The sequence below is a fragment of the Pollachius pollachius genome, assembly GCF_949987615.1.
Source record: "Pollachius pollachius genome assembly, chromosome: 8".
Lineage (NCBI taxonomy): Eukaryota > Metazoa > Chordata > Actinopteri > Gadiformes > Gadidae > Pollachius > Pollachius pollachius.
In genome coordinates, this window is record NC_136941.1 from 23,202,443 (window position 1) to 23,224,680 (window position 22,238).

General features: G+C 42.6%; 1 protein-coding gene across 1 annotated transcript; it reads right to left on the bottom strand.

Moving 5' to 3' along the window:
* Nucleotides 1-653: 653 nt before the first annotated feature.
* ppm1j (protein phosphatase, Mg2+/Mn2+ dependent, 1J) lies at nucleotides 654-15,572 on the bottom strand. The gene is made up of 10 exons (XM_079742473.1): nucleotides 15,093-15,572; nucleotides 10,936-11,050; nucleotides 8,192-8,542; nucleotides 5,831-5,943; nucleotides 5,319-5,403; nucleotides 3,934-4,052; nucleotides 3,671-3,734; nucleotides 3,325-3,432; nucleotides 1,801-1,952; nucleotides 654-1,113 (listed from the first exon to the last, which is right to left on the bottom strand). Exons 1-10 carry the CDS (start codon nucleotides 15,341-15,343, stop codon nucleotides 966-968), a joined length of 1,506 nt encoding a protein of 501 aa, XP_079598599.1. The 5' UTR covers nucleotides 15,344-15,572; the 3' UTR covers nucleotides 654-965.
* Nucleotides 15,573-22,238: the final 6,666 nt, after the last annotated feature.

Here is a 22,238-nt window from a genome sequence, read left to right on the forward strand (position 1 = left end):
TCATTCATCTGGGCCTGGAGGGAGCCTACTGAGTTACTGACTGAAACTGTAACGTACTTGTCACAGCCTCATGGTTACCTCATGAGCCAAACTCCAGTTGTATCCAATGTACAGGAACTGAGGTCTCGCAGGGCCTTTTCTTCACACTATTGCTGTCCCGATACACCAATATTCCCACACAAACTTTTGGTTGTTATCTCTCTTTCTAGTTTGCAAAGGGCTCATACAATGAATATAACGCTGTAAAACAACGCTTTAAACTTTTCTTTTGGAAGAGACTGAAATCCAGCTGGGATTGCTTTGAAGTTTGGGCTCCAAAAGGACAAATAAAAATATACTTGGATTTAATTCTCATTGGCAACGGTCACATTAAGCAGGCTTTAAAGAGGGAGTGTAACATTCATCGGCATTGAAAGGTTCTCATTGTTTTTTAGTTTTGAGTCACATGTGGGGAAATCAGACTACATGGGTTCTGTACAGGGTCCTGGTCCTGGGTCCTGGTCCAGTGGTTGGGGTCCTGGTCCAGTGGTTATTGTCCTGGTCCAGTGGTTGGGGTCCTGGTCCAGTGGTTATTGTCCTGGTCCAGTGGTTGGGGTCCTGGTCCAGTGGTTGGGGTCCTGGTCCAGTGGTTGGGGTCCTGATCCAGTGGTTGGGGTCCTGGTCCAGTGGTTGGTCTAGGGTCCTGGTCCAGTGGTTGGGGTCCTGATCCAGTGGTTGGGGTCCTGGTCCAGTGGTTGGTCTAGGGTCCTGGTCCAGTGGTTGGGGTCCTGGTCCAGTGGTTGGGGTCCTGGTCCAGTGGTTGGTGTCTAGGAATCTTCACAGACCTACTCATCCTCTCCATAAAGGAGAACAGTTATTTTGAGCTCTTCTTCCTCTCTCCTTTCCTCTGAATAGTCTTGACGTCAGGGACCATTGGGGACGTGGGGACGGAACGGGGAGGGTCCAGGGGGTCAGGCTGGGGGGAGTCATGTCTCTCCCTCATGGCCCGCCAGCGGGATCACAAACACAGTGATGTCATCGCCGGAGCCCAACCTATCGCTGGGTAACCGCCAGCCGCGCTCCTTCAGCACGCCTCGTGACCTCATCAGCAGGTCCTGGGCGGCCAGCGTATACCTGTGTGTGTGTGTGGGGGGAGGGTTAACCAACACATGTAGAACCTTTGTAAACCTTTATATTACCCTGATATTATATATTAGCACAGATGGGAAATGTAAGTCAACTGGAATTTGACCACAGTTGGGTAAAGAATGGCGTGCTGCATGTTACAATCGATATGCAACACACCAAAATGATACAACGTGTTCGTCTGCATGGTGCCGTAATATCTCCAGACCAATCAGGGCGTACATCTTGCCTGTGTACATCTTGCCGTGGGTGCGTGAGGTGCAAAACTTTAGGGCGGAGCAGGGGGATTGGACCTTTCTTGGTTGTTTCAAAATCAGACTCTTCTGCTCTTTTCTGCTATCTCTCCTTACAACTCTGGAATATCACCAACAGCAGCTTTAATGCTCAAACTGATATAAACTGTCTCATAAACTTTCTATAGAGAAGTCCCCGCTACAGCCTGCATGGGGGGGGGGAGTTGACCCAAACATGACCTGCTATGTTCCAGGAAGCTCAGGAACTCTCCAAATTCTTTCTGGAAAATGAGCCCCATCTTGGAAACACAGTTTTCTGAATCAGGTCCCATGTTTACAAATGGAAACTGTAAACTATGGCTAAAGGGTGTCCCCTAGTGGACATAACACAACGGAAGACCAGTATCCTAACCAGGACCAGTGCAGAGATGGTGACCTGTACCTCATGGGATCGGAGGGGTCACAGCCAGACAGAAAGGTTGATACAGCATCCGCCACTTCCTGGTCGGTGGTCACGTCCCACAGTCCATCTGTACCCATGACCAGGACATCATCTGGGCCGTGCTTATTCTCAGACAGATCGTACACCTTCACCTGGAAATGCAATGCAGTCAGAGAAACACAGATTCCACCATTATTGTTAGAGGTTGACATTGTAAATGCTCCTTATTTTTGTGTCATTTGTGATATCGGTGCACTAAAGCCGACAATGTTTATCTAGCAGATGCTGGATCAGATTGAGACTGAAGGGTGAAGGAGACCAGTGCGAACAGCAGGGGGCAGCAGAGGGCCTGAACTATATTCATTACATATCAACAGGCATGCTCAGAAACATTATTGTGCTTATGATTGCACCAATGCTTGTTTTCTCTCAACCAATGACAGCTGGTAGTAGTAGTAGTAGTAGTAGTAGTCAAGTATAATATAACTAATAGCATCCCCAAGTATTGACATTTAACACCTTTTTTCTAGGGCTGGAAATCTCTTCGATTCGATTCAGATTCAGAGGTCAACGATTTAATTCTAAAATGACTATCGATGCATCTCGATGCAAAAAATGTTTTTATGAACATTTCCATGCCGGATTTTCAAAAACATATATACACATCTTAGTTTGCTACTCAGAGTTTGCTAATCACTTCCTACTTTTGTGATGATAATTAAAGACATCAACAGATGAATTACCTTATCTAATATTATATTAGAAAAAAAGCTTTAGTCACAAATATGACTTTCTATGAACAATGCAATAATCATATGCAGTTCATGCAGCTTGCATTATAGCAAGCTGCATATGGAAGTATGTAAAAAATAAACAGATTCAGTTATCTTTTCTTTCTAATCTTTCTTTTCTGTCATTAAAGAAAAAGCTGCTCTTAGTCAATTCTAAGAATAAGAACTTGTTTGTCGTTCTTGTGTCTTGCTGTGAGTTTGCTTGCACACTATGCGTAGGCTGAATCGCAATTGCGTCAATACAAATCTGATTGGCCAATACACATTGAAGAAATTTTTGAAATGACTAAAATGATCCCTCTCTGGCGAACATAATGTTGCAGCAGACGAACAAATGTAATAAAACAAATTAAAAAAAAGAAAATTATAAATTATAATTTTTCTAATTAAAATTACGATTATTAACTTATCTGCATCGAGACAGAATCGTTCTAGAGAGAATCGCGACGCATTGAAGAATCGATTATTTTTCCACCCCCTACTTTTTTCTAATAACTATGGTCTCACTACAGTAACACTACAGCATCACTATAAAAAGCTGAAAATTATAAAATATTACAATTATTGTAATAACACAGATATTTCCGTTGCAATCAAACAAATGTAGCCTGCCGTTGGACCGATATACAATATGATTATCATTGTATATCGGTGATTGGTTACCATCGTTGGCAATAAAAGTTGTCCATAAAAAGCTGAGCTGTCAATCATCTCCTACGTGTCTGGCCCTCACCTCCGGACAGCATGAGAGGAAGGGCTTGATGTGGATGTTGGAGTTGTACACCTTGAGGTCGTGGTCCCCCAGACCGCGAGTCACCCCAATAGTCGCCATGACGCGGGCCTACCGTAGAGAGTCAAAGGCAGAGGGCAAACCCCTTTGTAAGCGCACAAGCAATTAAGGGTGCATGCACAAAACAAATATGGTTACCAGGTGGAAAGACAGACAGTCAGTAAGAAAAAAGACGTTTCAGCAACATCGTGATCTTTTGATGCTAGAAGAGAGTGAAACTAAGTAATAATTATCATAACCAGTGAGACATGAAAACCCATTTGAAGACTTTAGTACGATTTCCTTTTACCTTTTTGCCCTCTCCGTAGATCAGGGGGAATTTCAGATCGTCTTCAACAATAGTCCTATAAGCCCTAGGACGCAGACACCAAACAAATTGTTGGGATTAAAGCACTGTCAAAATCCAGCTGCATTTTGGGTACATTCACGACCATTGGTCGAGCCAGTATCGTTCTTTACAGTCCCGAACGGCTTGAAAAGTCAGCCATTCACATCATGTTCTCCTTCACAGGAAATAATGTAGAGGAGTGATGGTTTGGAGCAGGTCATTACCAGCCTGTCATGGTGTGGTCTCTGAAGAGCATCTTCTTGCCTAGCTCACTGTGTTGGATCCTGCGAGGGAACTCCATGTGAGTGAACTCATTCCCCAGCAGCTCTGGCCTCAGGAAGCCCTAGAGGGACAAAGAACAGGAACATGCATTACTCAGAATGACATTCTAACAACAAAACCACACACAAAACATGGGAGTCATTCTCATCTTCTTCCTCTGATACATTCTATTTCAAAAAAATATTTACAAGAAACAAACTAAAATGTTTGCTTGTCCATGAGCTTAGTAGTTGCAGAAGTGGGTATAGGGACTTCCTTCTTGTCATCCCAGAGCAATGTGGAATGTTCTGGTGTGAGGCACAGCATTGGCAAAAGATGACAGAACCAATTGTGTATATCGGTAGTAATGAATGAATTGTGAAAGCAGGTGGAACACAGAGGGCATTAACCAATGGTGGATGTGGAACACCAAATCAACCCAAACTAAATAGAAACAAATAAAATAGATACCTCAATGAATATTGAAATTACGAGTTAATAAATGGTATTTATTTGTTTGAGTTGGTTAAAGCTAAAAATAAAAGAACTGTCGGATCATCACCAAATTAAGGAATTTAAAATCAAATTCAAAACATTCCAGGTAATGTTTGCAAACCTCAGCTCCATAAAAGTCCTTTATTGGACCACATCAACAGTAATACTTCAAACCAAGAGAGAGAATGTAGAAACTATATCCAATTGCATATCTAGTTACAAAACTCCTCTGGCATATCCACTCCACTGTTTGAGCTGCAGTACTTTAACCCTCCACCCTCTATGACTCAGAAAGACAGTTTACATAACTGCACATCCCACTAGCATTTATTGGAAGTGGTTCAATGTTTTCCTTACAATAATTCTAAAGGATTTTTAAAGATGGATGATATGGATCTCAAATAAATATACAGAATGAGCCATTTAATAAAATGTACACCTATTTAACGTTAAACTCCAATGACCTAAATCTCCTCTAAAACAGAAAGTTGTTTTGATCGGCTTGCAAGCAGAGGGGCGTCACATTACTGTCACCAATCAAATTATGAAAGATTCAACCACATCCCCATATTGTACTAAAAAATACCTTATATTATGGAAGATACCCCCTTTCATGTGGTCTTAACACTTAAGCACATGCCTTTATAGTCAGAATATTTTCATCAAACAACATAAAAAAAAAAAATGATGCTATCCCTAAAAGGTGGTCATGCATTTGACATGTAACAAGGGGAAAACGTAATAGTATGAAATGGAACTAAATATAATTTTCCTGTAACCGGAAAAATAAAGATCCTTTCTTTTAAATATAGGACAGTTTCAGATGTTCAACATAGAATGTTTAAGATAATACCAGATACTGTAGCCGCTGCCTCTCTGATTCAGGAGTGAATTCATTAGACATTGGAATAACCTCATCGTTTCGTATAATTATGGCCCTGGAATATGAGAGAGAAACAGAGACAGACGAAGAGAAAGAGAGGTAGACCAATAGAGAAAGAAAGACAAGACAGACAGAGCACAACAGTGGGGTCACATAGACAGGAGGACGACAGCCAGTGGGTATTACAATCGCCAAACTAGGACGTTCAAAACATTTCATGGACACTGCAGTGCACTAAACAGAACCCAGATGGCGCCAGATACTGTTGTCTGACGTCATCACGATGGGTTGGCAATGTTATGAACATTTTTATTTTTATGTTTTCAGAACACTATGTCACAAAATAAATATGAGATAAGCTAATTAAGGGACGAAGATATAGCATGAACCTTATAGCAATAATGTTTTATACTTAATCTTAATTTATGCATCAACATTTACGATCAGAGCAACATCGCAAGGAGAACTTCCTGTTGCCTTACCTGCTATCTCCAGCATTTGCCACATAAAGTTTCCCCAACATTTGGACCGCAGCTAAGGCACAACATCCACCAGAGATTGTGTAGGATGCCTTCTCCTTTTCAATAAGCTCATCCTGGAACCAAGAGAAGAAGAGAATCAAAAGAGTAGCATGCAGCCTCCACCTCTTTCTCTGGGCAGCGTGGAGCCTTTTATACTCCTTTTATTAAGACTATAGAGCAGCAATTTATGCAAAGTGATGCCATGATACTGACCAAACAAACTCAAAACAATGTATGTGTATGTGATAATAGCTTGGATGGGCTAGTTTAGCTATTGATAAGTGGAATGTTGTACAAGGGTCATGGTGAGGGGATGGCCTCAAGGCCCTGACACACCAAGCCCACGGTTGGCTGTGGGCTGATGTCTGCCCATCAGTAGCCCTAGGTCTGAGTTGTGTCCCCTAGTTCTGAGTGGGGCTGGGCGATTAATTAATTAATTGATTAATTCATTTTGATCTCGATTTAGATTTTAGCGTCAAACGATCACAAAACTAATATAATCGAGTTTTCAATTTTTTTTATTTTTTATTATTAAATGTTTTATAGAAAGTGCAAGAACAGCTGGATACATATCTGTACATCGTTTTAGATTTGAACATTTTTCTTTTTGACCATTTTGTGTATTTTCTTAAGTCGAAATTTCAAAGTACTCAGTTACAAAGTGTTTTTTGGGAGAGGAATGCTGAATAAATACATCATGTTTTCGAACTCAAAAATAATCGTTTGAATAATCATGATTTCAATATTGGCCAAAATAATCGTGATTATGATTTTCCCATAATCGAGCTGCCCTAGTCCTGAGGTGTGTCCCCTAGTCCTGAGGTGTGTCTCCTAGGTGTGTCCCCTAGGTGTGTCCCCTAGTTCTGAGGTGTGTCCCCTGGTCCTGATTTTCAGCTTAAGTGAATCAGCACACGAGAAGAGAAGTGGAAGTTATCAAAGCAGCAAATGACCTCATCAAGAGGGCACACGCAACAATATAGTCACATTTTCCACTTCCCCTTATCTAATCATTCGTCATTTTCATATGTTGCCGATATGATATCAGATCGACAGTGGTATGAAATGGTAGGCTTACCCTGCTTTGTTTCACGTTTGTATATCTCTGCAGTCCTAGTTCTGCTTTCCCATTTTGAATGAAGAATACAGACTAGTGCCACCTGCTGGTAGGGAGGGTCATTTCCTCTCCAGCAGGCGAACAAGACCGTGCTAGTTGGCCATTAGCTGTGGTATTTTCGGTGTGTTCAAGTGCAAACTTTTGGCAATGTTTGATTCCACTAGCATTATTTACTTGAGTTGGCCAAAGTGCTGTTCAGTAAAATAATTACAAATGCATATCAACCAAACATCTGCACTGTAGAATTCAGTTAACTATCACAGGCGATGTGAGGCGACACAACATTCATGGCTAGTTCTTTGACGTCACTTTGGTGTGTCAAGGCCTCAGTTTGGTGTGTCAAGGCAATGCATTTGTTTCAGCTAGTCTGATCCAAACAGCCAAATAAAATACCACAATCACTTAACAATAATTAAGCATTAAACAAAAGGAAAAGCAATACAGCCTCAAAACTATATTGTGAACGTAGAATTCCAAACCACATCACCGTATTCATATATCATACTTACGACAATGGACAAAGCAACCAAAGTGTACTGCAAACATTGAGCATGTTTGCATAAACAAAAGTGCCACAATACAACAATATTGCCTGCACCTGAACGGATTAATGGAACAGGGAGGGCACTTGTCCCAACAAATCACGTCTCCTCTCCACTGGCATCACACTGTAATTGCTTTAACAGTCAGCAGCAGGTCAAAGGTCGACTTGGTTAATCTTTCCGCAGTGCGCTACAAGATGTGTTTTAGGCGCTGTGCAACTCCAGACCTCATCAGAATCAATCAACCTATGAAGCTTTGACCCTGTGTTTGTCTGTCTGTCCATGTGTGTGTGTGTGTGTGTGTGTGTGTGTGTGTGTGTGCGCGTGTAGATGCGCGCATGCCTGTGTGCACTTGGGTCATTAAAGGACAGGGCATGGGCATGACGACATTGTTTTTCACCTGACCAGACTTTGCAGTATACATTTTGCGCACAAACGCCACTATGTACATAGTCACACCTGCTTCACACTGGCTGAACGCAGAAAGCTCCTCGTATGTTCAGAACGTCAAAAAGCAAGTATTGCGAGTACCAAAGCAGCAGCAGGCCTTGTTCTGTCATGTTTGCTGGAAGCCTGCATGGACCACGGTGGCTGGCTGCCTCCACACATACAGGGCTAGGGTTAGAGAGGGAGGTTGGCTTGGGACGTACGTCTGCTCTTACTCACCATCTGTCGAAAGGCGTTCTCCAGCACGCCCATGACCAGGCTCTCCATGCTCACCACCTTCTCCATGTGGTAACGGATGGTGGGGTCGCTGATGGCGTCCGGCTCCTCCGCTGCGGCGCCTTCCACCTGCTGCTGGGCGGCACCCTTCTTGCTCTCCGTGGCCTGGTAGGGGCTGCCGTTCTTGGCCAGGCAGATGGGTGGAGGGCTGGCCGGGTTCTCCAGCAGGTGGGCCACCTCGCCCAGGCGGTCCCGGATCAGCCGGTGCAGCAGCTTGGAGGCGGCGATGGCGGCGCCCGACCCGGCGTGGCCGTCGTACACGCCCCAGAAGTGGAGAGGGATGCCCGTGGTGTCCTAAGGCCGCGGAGACGTTGTCCGTGGTTAAGAAGGTCATGATGCAGGGTTGATGTACATGCATATAGTGCTGTATGAGTATCATATATATATCTGTTATCACAGCTTCCCTGCCATCAATAGTATCATTGGAATGTTCACTGAATGGTTTGAAACCATTTCCTATCTCCCAGTGTCCAAGTCGAAAGCATGTTGGACATCTCTTGGTCTCTCTTTCACAAAACATAAATGATCTCAATGAGACCAACCTGGTTAAACAAAGATTAGTTTACAATATATTATTAATATTAAATACAGTTCTAGTTCTAAGTTATAGTGGTATTCAATATTTCCCGGCATAATAAACCACTTATTCATGTTTATAAATAGGGCAAATGTTATTGAAGCAATTAACAAAAGGTAATTATTGTGGATACCTGCACTGCTAATAAGGTTGGCATAACCCAGGGCAGTGAGATGTCCAACTCTACTTATCCAAAACGAGGTTACGCAATGCATCAAATAAAAGCGCCTCACCAAACTTGTTTAAGCGACAAGCTGGCCTTGGAACAGGTGATTTACACCGGACATCTGTGTGCGCGAGTGTGCGTGCGTTGCATGTGAAACTGCCTACGTTTTTCGTTTTAGGGCAAGTAGACGCAGATTCAGTGTATACGTGTGTGGGGGATGGTAGTTTCCTCAAAAGACAATCCTGATATTGATCAGGATTGTCTTATTTATGGATGTTGATGAGAGCTGCTTTCAATCCTCAGACGATAAAAAGGCCAAAGTGGAAGAAAAAAGTCAAATCAATCACAGTCCCAATAAAAACATCCTTGTGTCAGGAAGAAGGATGCAGTTCAGTGAATCCTGGAGCTTTCCACTTCCCACATTGGAGAAACTCAGATGGAATACTAAATGACATGAGGTATGAACGTTTCATCATTGTTATCCTTGACTTGGGTCTCAGCCGTAGGGACATAGTACAGGCTAGACAAGAATGTATTTTTGTGGATGATTAACAAACAATAATACATGACAAATTTGATAGCTGGAATTTCAGTTTACACTGGGCAAATAATCAAATGTTGTTACCTAACCGTGATGGTATAAATCAGGTAAAAATCAAAACTTAAAAAAATTCACCCAGCTCTCCAACCGAGTTGGAGAAGGAGAAAATCTGGGGGGAGATGGCATGGGACTTAAACGAAAAACACAACGAGGTTTCCGGCTTCACCATAAGGGACGCTATGCTGTGTTCTCTGTTATGTTATAGGGATATTCTTAAATACCCACTCAAGTGGCTTAGGCTTCCAGAAAGGGATTTAAATAACATGTATTTATAAAGTGGCAAATCTACACTGTGTTGATTTGTAAAGGTTCTAAGACTGGGTCCAGATAAGAGGTTTTAGCTTGCCTTCCCACTGGGAAATGTGTGATAATTCTGTCCGAGTTTGTGTTTACTGTAAGCCAATTCTGCACTTACAAATCTCTGCCTCCAGCAACATGACTGATCTAAACTAATGTGAAGTGAAAGAAAGTGAAGTAAGTTGGACTTCTATCAGACAGAGTATTAATCTTACATCCGATTTGTGGGACGAGGTGAAAGTAAAACACAAGGTCCAGTTTCATGAAAACAAACAATGTCCATTCTAAGATTGATTGTAATTGGCATGGTACCTTATGCTTAGGGCCTTATCTTCTCCTAACCGTGGTTATCTGCTGAATGCCTTATCTCAAGGTCCTACAATGTAACGCAGAACAGAGAGCATAGAGCCTTGGAAGGAAACCAAAAAACTAAAAGGTGCAGGGTTATGCCTTGCTTCCTGTTTTGCTACTGAAATATTCAACCACGAGTGGATGAATGTTTTATTTCAGATTTTTTAAGTAAACTAGTGAATATTGGTAATGATTGGTTGGAATAAATATGAAGCAAAGAAAAAAACAGGCCTGTTCACCCCACATATGAGATCGTCTGCTATTTAAGAATTAAGATGAATAATCTTCAGTCTGATTTTTGGGACTACTGGATGCCTAACATTAACCGTGAGCAGTAGACTGTTAGCTGCCCAAAGTGCTAGATCAGACACGGTAGATTGGGCTTCAACATTTAAGGTTTTTCTCTTTTGTTTTTACTGACCACACTATAGCTAGGTTAATAACAGCCTACCATCAGCCTCTTAAAGGGTTCATTCACTCTTTCCTAATATAAGGGAGTACTGCTTCCTATTCATGGTCAAAATTCTCTACAAATTTCTTTCACAGAAACGGGGAGCTGATGTTGCATATGAAGCAGTACCATATAAACAAACAGCTGAGCCCAGTGGCTCCAACTTTACACTGCGGCCCTACACAGGGCTCTCTGAGGCGAGGGGAACCACAGGAGGTGTGTCGGCCCCCCACTGGCCCCTTACCCCAGTGTCCTCCTGGAGAGGGGAGCTGCGGTGCTTCCCCGAGGGCTTCTTTACGAACAGCATCTCGCAGGAGGCCTGGTCCTCATTCAGCATGCTCTTGCCCGCATTGATCACCCTGGAGCACAAGTAAAGAAGGGGGGGTGGAGAGGAGAGGGCAGAAGGGAGTTAGACTGTGAACCATGTTTGTTCACACCGCACTCCGCTTACTTCATTCTGTGGAACCAATACAACAAAATAAAGAAAGGGAGAAGAAGAGGGTAATAGAGAGAAATAAGAAAGATGGAGGGAGCTAGACCGCAGGAGAGACAGGCAGGCTAGCATACAGACGGCTCGAGACAAAGGGTGAAAGCGTGGGCAGGAAGCAGACATAGCCCATAGGGGAATTGATTGAAGGGATGCAGTGGTTTTTGTTATGAGCCACGGCCCGTGGAAGATAATAGCCGTACAGTAATGCATCGCTCTAGGTGCTCTGCTGATGGCGCGGTATTCACTCTAATACTAAACGCTAATCTCTAGTGTGGCAAACCTAGACCCACCTGACAGGAAGCCACTCTTCAATTCCTCTTTCAAAGGTAACCTCGCCCAAATGGTGGAATTCACGTATTAGGTTAACGTAATTATACCTGGGTGGAAAAGGTACGATTCTGATGTTATGATTTAATAGTTAACTGAATTCTGCAGTGCAGATGTTTGTTTGATATGCATTTGAAATTATTTTACCCAACGGCACTTTGGCCAACTCAAGTGAATAATGCTAGTGGAATCAAAGTTTCAAAAAGGAAACAAAGCACGTTTTCACATCCGGATACGAAGCAGCCCTTGCACAGTGACTGTATCCTGCACCATGCTAAGTAGCATAGGGCTTAAAAGACCTAGGCTAAGAGAAGCAGGAGGTTTTAACTTTGAAATGACGATGGGATAATGGCAAAATGCTATGTAGACTAATTATTTGGCTCTTCCTAGCCTAGGACTTGTTGTTTGTCCTAAAGGCAACTTGTACTTAAATCATTGGAGGAATTTGAAAAGATAATACACACACACACACACACACACACACTCACACACATATATATATATACAAACATACATATATCTTCTTGTATGCTAGAAGTTGACGTAGCAACCGACCGAACTGTAAGAGTGCGTGCATCCAAACTATTATTACAATGCAACTAAGTAGCTGTTTTTTTTAATGAGTAACAGCTGGTTCAAGCCCTGCTGTGACTGCTGGCATAGTGCGTAAGTCACATGACCTATGATGAAAGTAATGCTGGACGTGAGGCAGAAGGGGATTCCTTCAGCAGCAGTTTAGCCCTTACTTGAATGTGACTTATTTTGGGATTCATTCAGAAAGGAACATACGAAAATAATGCAGATTACATTCCACCACTAGTCATATGTGGTTAGTGTATGCCTCAAGAGTGGCATTGACAGTTTCAGAAAATAGCCCTAATAAAACAGCCCAAACCTTTAGGGATGAATTATGACAAATCTCTATGTGTAAGAAAGATGTGTTGTTACGAAATTGTTGTAATGAAATCCTTTGAATTGACACATACAATTCACTTGAATGCTTATGATTTTCTTACCTTGAGTACATGCTGTAACAGATATGTTTTTTAAGCTACATGGCAAACTTGCAGATAATTTTTAAGTCAAAATTCTATTTAGAAAAGAGATGCCCTACATGCAAGCCATTGCTAATGTATCAGCATGCTACTTGTTCAAAACTTGGAAATTGATTCATGAAGTTCATGAGTCGTTTTGACCCATTTGTGGAGGTTTATCACCTTCCAAAGCGGCCAATTAATTTGAAACTGCATTAACGGAATGGATAGTTTATCAAATTAAATCTGAAAAAGGAACATCAATTTCCAGGTTGCTGCTCGTTAAAAATATAGATAACTAACAAATCAAGTGGAGAACTGCAGATGGAAAAAATACTGACAGGCCTTACGCATAAACCTTCATATGCTGCATCATGGCAAACATAAAGGCTTTTTTTTTGGTCAAATTACATATTATAGAATCCTGACATTATGCAACACATGATTAAAGTGCCCTTCATCCACCACTGCAGCATCAGTGGGAAACCACGCGCATCCGCCGGACCTTCAATACAAAGTGAGGTCTGGGAAATATTTTGGCGTGTCAGACCCGTCTCTCGTCATATGTGCTTTAAAGCCCTAAATAAAGGCGATTACTATTTCTTAAAAGCCTAAGGGCCGCTTACCGTAAGCACACTCAAACGTGAAAGCTGACATAATGCTGTGCAGCTGCATTCTAATATCGATGGGAGCATTGTCTTTTTCATCGTTTTTCTACAGCGCACTGACAAAATGGCAGACTTTTGTAATCTCAGCCTTATTATGGTAGAGAGGGTAAATACATTGACATGCAAAAAATCGAATAGGAGCAAACTCAGAACTTGTTTTCCTCTTGTTTCGGCATCCAAAGGTATCTGAGGGGTTTCAAAGAAAGAGGAGGTGAAGCTCAGTGGGACTAACCTGGGAACTCACATTAAAACTGGTATGAATCACATGTTGTCGTCAGATGCACTGATGTGTCCATCAGTGTGCTGAATGGTTGAACTTTGGTTGACATTTGGAGGAACATATATTTCAAGAGATGGGTCCTTGTATATTGGTTACAATTATCAAGACAAAAATTTAATTGCATGTGCAAAGGGACATGAAAATTAGAATGAAACGGATGTGTTGGAACATAGATAGCTAAAACGCTGTAAAACGGTACAAGGAAATGGTTGCTGCCACTAGGGAATGAGGGATAGAGTGTATCCCTGGCCAAGAGTATGTGGAGCCAAGCCAACAGACTCCAGCTGGACAGCTTCCACCTACTGGTGTCAGGCCATCATGGTACCTACCTAGTATAGCCAACACATACTAGGTAGAGGAGAAGGAGAGGGTTTTGCAGGCATGTTCCGGTACAGAACAGGCCTTAAGAAACAATAAAGTGGAATATCACATCTCTAGGGGTGCATCAAGTGTTGTTTTTCTTTATTATGATGGATAAATGACTTAGTCCAACATATGTTCATTGGACCACAGGTATCATGGCCCAAAGCCTTAAATTTGCTTGCTTTTAGACATTTACCTTTATTCATAAAAGCTATAATCTCAGACAAATATCTACATTTCTGAAGATCTGTTAAGCATCTGTTAATCATCTCAAACCGATAAACTAATTGTTCACGCATCCTCATTTCAATCCACCATCCCTCTCGCTATCTCCTGAAAACCTCCCCTTGATAGAGGCCCTGGAACCCCCGTCACAAGGAAGAGTTATTCTGCCTTTGGTTGTTCCTGCTTCAGGGCTTGGTCCAGGGGCCGTGGGCCATGAAGAATTAAACAGGACTAGCTTGGTCTTATTGTAGCTTGATAAAAAACACCAACCTTTATTTAATGTGGAATTAACTGAGCTGAACATTCTGGTCAATTCAATCTATTGCTCTACCTTGTTGGACTGTGTTGCTTTCACCCTAATAAGTATACAGACGCAGGAGTATAGTATAGAATATAATTTAGCATCTTTAATGCATGGAGCTTTCTTATGCAGTTTGCTAAATTAACAGGGACATATTGTCATGTTATTGTAGCGTTATTGTGTTGCTCATACTGGTTGCCTATGTTGTAAAAGTAAAAGACAGTCAGCATCCGCTAAATAATTCAAGTAAGGACAAAATCGGGATTTTAATTCCCTTGGTTATTTTGGTATATTGAGAGAATACTCAATACCAGGAAATGTAGGCATATAAAGCCATTGCACAAATATGTTTCAGGAAGTAGGCCATCCATATCTGGATCACTGGATCAGTATCATTCCGTCACGTGTGGAGATACTTAAACATATACCGTGGAGCATAATCATAGGGCAGCCACACGTACAACGCCACCGACTTGGGGGGATGGCTGTGAAGGCATCCTAGGAACTAGAAGAGGGCCAGACTCGCCGTCACCTGGGCTGCTGCAGTGAGGAACTGCTGAGGCTGCTGTCACACTAATCATGTGATGATGGTTTCAAGACGGGGAATCCCAACGCACGACAATCTCCATGTATCTTTTGCTGAACTTGCACCCAATAAAAACACGTTCCTCTGCGCTCAGCAATGAAATGTAAACAAAATGCTCATCGCTCACTCTGCGTATCCCGTGCGCCATGGCAGCCTGCTGTCCCTCCTCAGCATCAGCACCGGGCGCGAGGCGTGCTCGGTGGAGTACTGGAGCAGCTCCGGGGTCAGGTCCAAGAAGTCCGGTCGACCGTAAGGGAACCGCAGTGGTAAGCCCTCCGAGTAGCCGCTTTTCTGCCCGGTACCGGAAGGGTGGTGTTGGCCGTGGGGGATCATTCCTCCCACCAGGGTAGACATCGCATTTTTAACTTTGCTGATCATTGTGTTTGTAATGATCGGTGAACCGTGTGAGCGAATTAACGAGGATCAATGTGACGATGGCCGAACAGAAAATGAAGATGCAACGTCGACGATCATTTCAGGAAACGGTTTTCCGAGCCCCATGTGACGCGTGATGGACGGCAGTGTTCCTCATTCAGAAGACCAGCTGCAGCCTGCAGCGTGTCGGTCGGAGCGTAAGACCCAGCTCTGCTGGGAGGAAGGCTTCACTCACTTCTGCATTGTATGCACTTTACGTCCGGACAAGCATTGCAAGGGGCGGCAGTAGATCAGGAGGAAGCGCGGGTTGACTGTTAACCGAAACGTTGATGGTTCGATCCCGGTTCCACCTAGCTGACTGTCGAGGTGTCTCTGAGCAAGACGCCTCACCCTTATTGCTGTCGAAAAGCTGCCTATCACCCTGCGTGGTTGACTCCGCGGTCGTTGTGAATCGTTTTAAATCGCTTTGGATTAAAGCGTCATCAAAATCCCCTAAATGTAAATGAAACGTCAAAAAATGTATGAAATTGATAAGCCCAAATCTTTATTTTAAAACATGGTGGTCACAGTGCACAGAACAGTCTATAAAATACTGTAAACAAGTCCACCTGGCTCTGACTCACAGCAAAACGCACTGGGTTCGTTGGATCATCCCGGTGGTTAACCCTAAATAACCCTAACCCATTTCTCAGCACACCAGAGAATGCTGAGCGAACATGAATAGACACATTGCAACAAAAGTTCTTTTTTTTACTCACAGATATTTCCTCCCATAATAAGCACTGTTAGAATATCCTGCAGTTTTAGACATGAAGGTTGTATTACTGCAGGATAATATTTTGGAGACTTCTAATGTTTGTAAGCGGTTACCATATCCAAATCAAACATTACTGTATGCATAAGAGATGCATACATTATCATGGGCATCAAGTCAATGCATCGCATTTTAATTGGATCTAATTCGTGTCTTCTTTGAAAATGAAATTCTAGAGTATATGCCTTTCAATGTAAAGATTGTGTTGCTGAATCATTATTTAATGTTTATTTTTATTTAGCAGATTGTTTTTCACTTTTTTTATTATTTGAAACAGGAAAACGTTGCTATGTTTTTAGAATTGGTGTTGTTAGAAATTGTATTCTTATAATCACCCTCCTTTTTCATCATCAGTACAAGCTAAGCTTAGACCTAGCTTTATGGTGTGTCAGGGCCATAATGACCCTGACGCGCCATTCCGACTGCCGATCGCCGGCAGAAAGGGCAGTCGGCCCGATTTGGTCATGGCAGATTCAACATGTGCATTTGGCGGGACAGACTATGGTCACCGAGCTCACCAGACTGTCCAACAACCGATAAACTGGCTGGTGTGCCAGGGCCTGACACAAACAGAGAGTAACACTGCCATCTAGCGGGTAAGTAAGACTTGATACTTAAAATGTTTGCCGCAAAATTGTTATTTAATTGAACCATTGAACCAAATGATTCAATGTGTTGATTTGTGTTCCCTACCCTTTTCCCCAGGTGTCAAGCACAGGGCCTGACCTTAAGCGAGACAAGACAGAAGACAGCGACCAACTGAATACCGCCTGACCCCTGATTAGCCAAGTGACAGGCAATGAGGTTCATTGATTTATATTTTGCATTTAGTTATTTTGTCCAAAAATACAGATCATAGATTTGACGTAAGATAGCGATTAGGATACAAAATAAAAAGTGTGTTGTTTCTACACTAGAGCCATTTGTGTTGGACAAATGGCTTCTGAGAGGACAAATATTTTATTGTAGCAACATGGCGGGCCGCTCCTTATGTAAGGGCTCATTCTAAGGCACCAATCACGACCATTCTTACTTTCATGGGATTCATAAAAACATACTTCTCCTCTTTACCAAAGGATCTACCATCCTGAACAAGAGAAACAGAACTCAGGCCTGTCCTTCCCCCTTTTAACCGAGCTAATGGAGAAAACAACTACGGTACAATTATGAATTATTTCTAACTATAGTCGTAAAGATACAGTAACAAACAATTCACAAAATGAATGTACAAAATAACATATATTTTTCTCTATAATATGAAAAAAGCCAAGACACTAATTTCAAAGATGACATACTTAGCTTCTTAAAAATTATGAATAATAGCTATGATAGAATAGTTCTATAATTCGCTCTGTGTGTGTGCCTCTGCGTAGGGCTCCGTCCTGGGCTCTCATGCTTTGCCCTCATGCTGGCCTAGATTCCTGGGCTTCAGTGCTCACAGGTCCGCCTTCGGGGGGACTTCCGTGTCAATCTTGTTTTGGTTAATCTTTATCAACATTAAACAACAAAGCGTGAGTAGCATCGCCTTAACACAGTTTTCCCTTGCCTGCAACAGGATCTCAGAGCCTTCAAGGGCCCAGAAGAACAGCCAGCTTTCCTGGTGGTGTGTTTGGTGTTATCCACCAAGGAAATAGGGCACCACTGTGGGAGTCAAGGGCAAGGGCAACAGGGGTCTTGGAAACAGGTGTGTGGGAGCAATAGAAGTCCTTGAACACACACTCTTCAAGGCAGACTTCAAAAAGGTCCACATGGGGCAAACAATCGATGCCTCTGTACAGGTGAGGGACTACGTGCGATATGGAAGAATGTCCATGAGGTGATAATGAGCTGCAGACTTCACAGACTCTGTGGTAGTTCCAAGTCAATACAACCTCATTAACTTCTTCATAGGAGGCAAATCATATTCAGTCAAAAAGAGTTTTCACAAATATTGGGCAATGGTGGTGACTGCCTTAGTCAAGTTGTCCTAAGCCACGGGTTGTTTAATTTCTGGGATTTCACTTCTGAACACAGCGCCTTAGACCGATCGGCCATTCTGACGGGATTTCACGTCTGGTCGTAGTATGATGGGTTGGCACAATATTATTAATACCAAAATGCAAAATGTTATTTGCTTAAGTAGAACTAATTTTGTAATTAGTGGTATATCACAATGGCTGCTTGGGGTGACGGTGAAGGCACCAATGTAGCAAGCAGCACGGGAATAAGGACCTGGAGCCCAGGTTCAGCAGTTTGCAACTCTTGTGCCCCTTACACCCAACCCAGTCTCACGGAAATACGTGACACTGTCACGTCATTTAATCTATTCATCCGTGATGTGGGACACGTAATTTCGATTTTTTTCGTGCCAAAAAGCACAAATTTCGAACAATATGACAGCTTTTGACCACCCGTTTCTACTTTCACTTTTGATTCTGAGAAATTGTGACAATTCACGGATATATTTAATGCAGGTGCGCTGCTCTGTAGGCAAACCGCAACGGGAAAAAAAAAGGTAGCTGCTTCATCTCTTCCTTTTAGAATGAGTTGTGCTTTTGGCACGAAAAAATTTAAATTACGTGCCCCAGATCACGAATGTATAGATAAAATGAGGTGACGTGACAGTGTTACGTATTTCCGTGAGACTGGGTTGTTACACCGCACATCCCCGAGAGCTGCCTTTATTTACGCAAACCCACACAGCACAACCGACTCTATTTTACTCACCCACCATGAGCATCTCAGTGACAGTGTCAATGCTTGCCAACTCCACCGTCCGAGAGGTGGAGTTAAATAGATCCCGCATAGTGTCAATGCCGCAAAGGACCCTTTCGGGCCCCAAAGGTCCAACTAGCGATACTCCAAACCTTCCAAGGATCCTCTGCGATCACACCCCGTGGTCACCACATCATTGTCTTTGCCAACCAGGAACAATCATTTATGTATTATTCATTCTCTGCACAGTACACAGGCAATGACCCTTTTACACATGTTAATTTGTGGCTCTTAAAAATTTGATTGGGCAATTCTGTATCTAATAATGTGTCAATTACCTGTATTGTTTGAAGAAACCATGCGGCATAAGCATTGGTCACAGCATCCATAAAGCAGCTAGCAATGATCTTTGGTGTCAGAACCTCTGTTTGGACTCAGCGACTCTGTGGCCTCCTGCTGGATGTTCTGTGTTTGTCCACCATCTATTTTTGTTGTGCCTCGGAGTCTGCTTTCACCTGTACCTCCTGCCATTGTCTGATTCTCGCCTTTTTCCCTGCTCACTTGTTCCTCATTCTGTGTGTATTACTCAGCCTATTTATATCCTGTTCTGTTATTGTCAACTGTTAGGGCTCTGAACCTTTCCTGACCCTGGACCACACCTCGGACGGTGACCTGGCATTTCTTTATTTTTTCAGCAGCCGCCTTGTGCCCTTTAATTGTGCTTTTTGCATTTTTTGCATTTTAGGTTTGTTATTGAAAGAGCTGGAGCCCTGCCCTGTCTCAAATAAATGTTTAATCTGCTTTGGGTTCAGATGTCATACACCCCTGACATTACAATGCTCCATGCATGTTGGAAAAAAAAAATCTGTCAGCTAGACTATGTTTTTCCACAAGACTGGATACAATTGCTGCTTGCATGTGGCGTACATTAATTAGTACCATGGCATATTAGACCACACAATATTAAAGCTAACATTAGCTTTAATAAATTTGTAGTGCTAATACTAGCTCTGACTAGTTTCTGCTTCTACACATAGCGTGGTTAAAACAACACTATACATAGTCGTATAGGTCTGAGATAGGTCGGACCCTGTAGGCTTGGCTTCTTTACCATTCCGCCCATGCACTGAATCTTTACCTGGATCTGGCAAATGCTTCATGAGCAACCACCAGCGTGCATTGAAACGCGACATGGAGGAGAAAGGGATTGTTGCGCGCCATTGTTGACCGCGATTGTCTCCCGCCGGAGCTCGCTGTCCGGTACCGAGGCACCAACGCCTCGGAAGCGGGAAGCGGGCAGCGCTGAGGCGCTGGTGCCTCGCGGGCAGCGGGCAGCGGGGCTCCGGCGGGAGACAATCGCGGGCAACATTCCCTTTCTCCTCAATGTCGCGGTTCATGTACTTCAGGGAGACAAAGCCAAAGTTCCTTTCCCCCAATTTGTTCTCTACCATGGCTGAGATAGCCCGTACTTCTATCGCCGCATCTGAGCATTGTTTTTTCAAAGACAGAGCACGATAGTTAGTGCTCGTTTTACACCTAACGCCATTTGTAGCTACTGGGGGACCATAGGCAGGCTAGGGGAACTCCTATTAATGTTAGAAAACATCATTAAGTGAAATTTTCATGCCATGGGACCTTTCAAATCCTTTCAAGTTGTAACTTCATCTGTTGTGAAGTATTTCATCTGTTTTAGCGCAACGTTTGAAGTTATCCTCAATGTACTCTCCATCCATTTGCTTGTCAACCTGAATAGGAGAACTCACATCTCATAATTTCGACTTTTTATATTTATCTTTGTCTTAAACTTTATCTCAATATGTTATTTCGAATATTTAGCTCATAATTATGACTAACCATGGGGATATCTTTTTCTTTAATGGCCCTTCCATAAAAATGTGTATTTGCGTATCATAAAATATCAGTGTGGATGCTGTCATGCTTGGAAGTTGTCTTCCATTAGAAGGAGCCAAATCATCAGACATACACAAGAAAAAGAAATAAAGAGAACTAGAGAATATATATATATATATATATATATATATATATATATATATTCATGGTCAGTGTGGTACACAGTCCAGACTGCTGACTGTTGCTCCCTTGAGACAGCAGTACACGATAAGCAACTCCTCCATTCTTCACAGCAAATGATGAATTTTTTAAACTTATTTTCTCTCCCAAGATAAAGTACTCCCAGCACCCAGCAGGAGTTGATCAAAGATGTAATCTATGGACTGATGAACGACCCACTAGTTGTTTGTCAGCTGGAACTGCCAGGGGCATAGTGTTGTAGACCCCAAGACTACAAATATTTGAATTGTTTTGAGTGTTTGTGTGTGCGTGTGTGTGTGTGTGTGTGTGTGTGTGTGTGTGTGTGTGTGTGTGTGTGTGTGTGTGCGTGCGTGCGTGCGTGTGTGTGTGTGTGTGTGTGTGCGTGCGTCCGTGTGTGTGTGTACTGCCTCTGTTAGTAAAGTACATTGTTAGTCAGTAAATCCTGGATGCGCAATATATAATGTAATAAGATATATAAGATGAATAAGAAGACAAATGAGATGCATGCTGCATTCCCACAGAAGTAAATATGACCAGCAATGATATTACATATAGAACAGATAAAACATTCATACCTGCATGAGCCAAAAGAAAAGTGTCGCTGAGCATCTAGTCCACCGTACACGGGTCAGCTCGGATGCACGTGCAATAAAACTCTTAAAATGTGCCTCTTCAAAATTGTAGGTTGAAATGATAGCGCTGCTGCATGTTCACAGCCTTAATTCTAACAACTTAAGTTGCACATTATACATTTTCATTGTCTACAAAGCAAATTACATGCTCAAATGTGACGAAATAAACCAACTGAGCTTTGCGCATTATAGACGTGGAAAACGCAGACTTTTCTTAAAGCGACAGTACAGGTATAGTATTAAAAATCCCATGGCATGAAAATTTCACTTTATGAGGTTTTCTAACCTTAATATGAGTTCCCCTAGTCTGCCTATGGTCCCCCAGTAGCTAGAAATGGTGTTAAGTGTAAAACGAGCACTAGCTTTTCTGCTCTGCCTTTGTAAAAACAAAGGTCAGACTGATTTAGATTTTTCCCCGTATGTCGTCCTGCAGGGAAATGTTTCCTCCCTTCTTTGCTTTGCCCAATGAGCTACGGCCGTGCGAGCGCCACGTGTGTGTGTATGTGTGTGTGTGTGTGTGTGTGTGTGTGTGTGTGTGTGTGTGTGTGTGTGTGTGTGTGTGTGTGTGAATAAACATACTGTAACGCAAGTGTTGTATACTTCTTTGTTATTTGGATAACCGTTCTGCAGTGGGTGTTATGGCGCATAACACGTCGAGTTCTCTGACGTCTCTGGTATTTCCACAACAAGACTGTAGTGGGGGTTA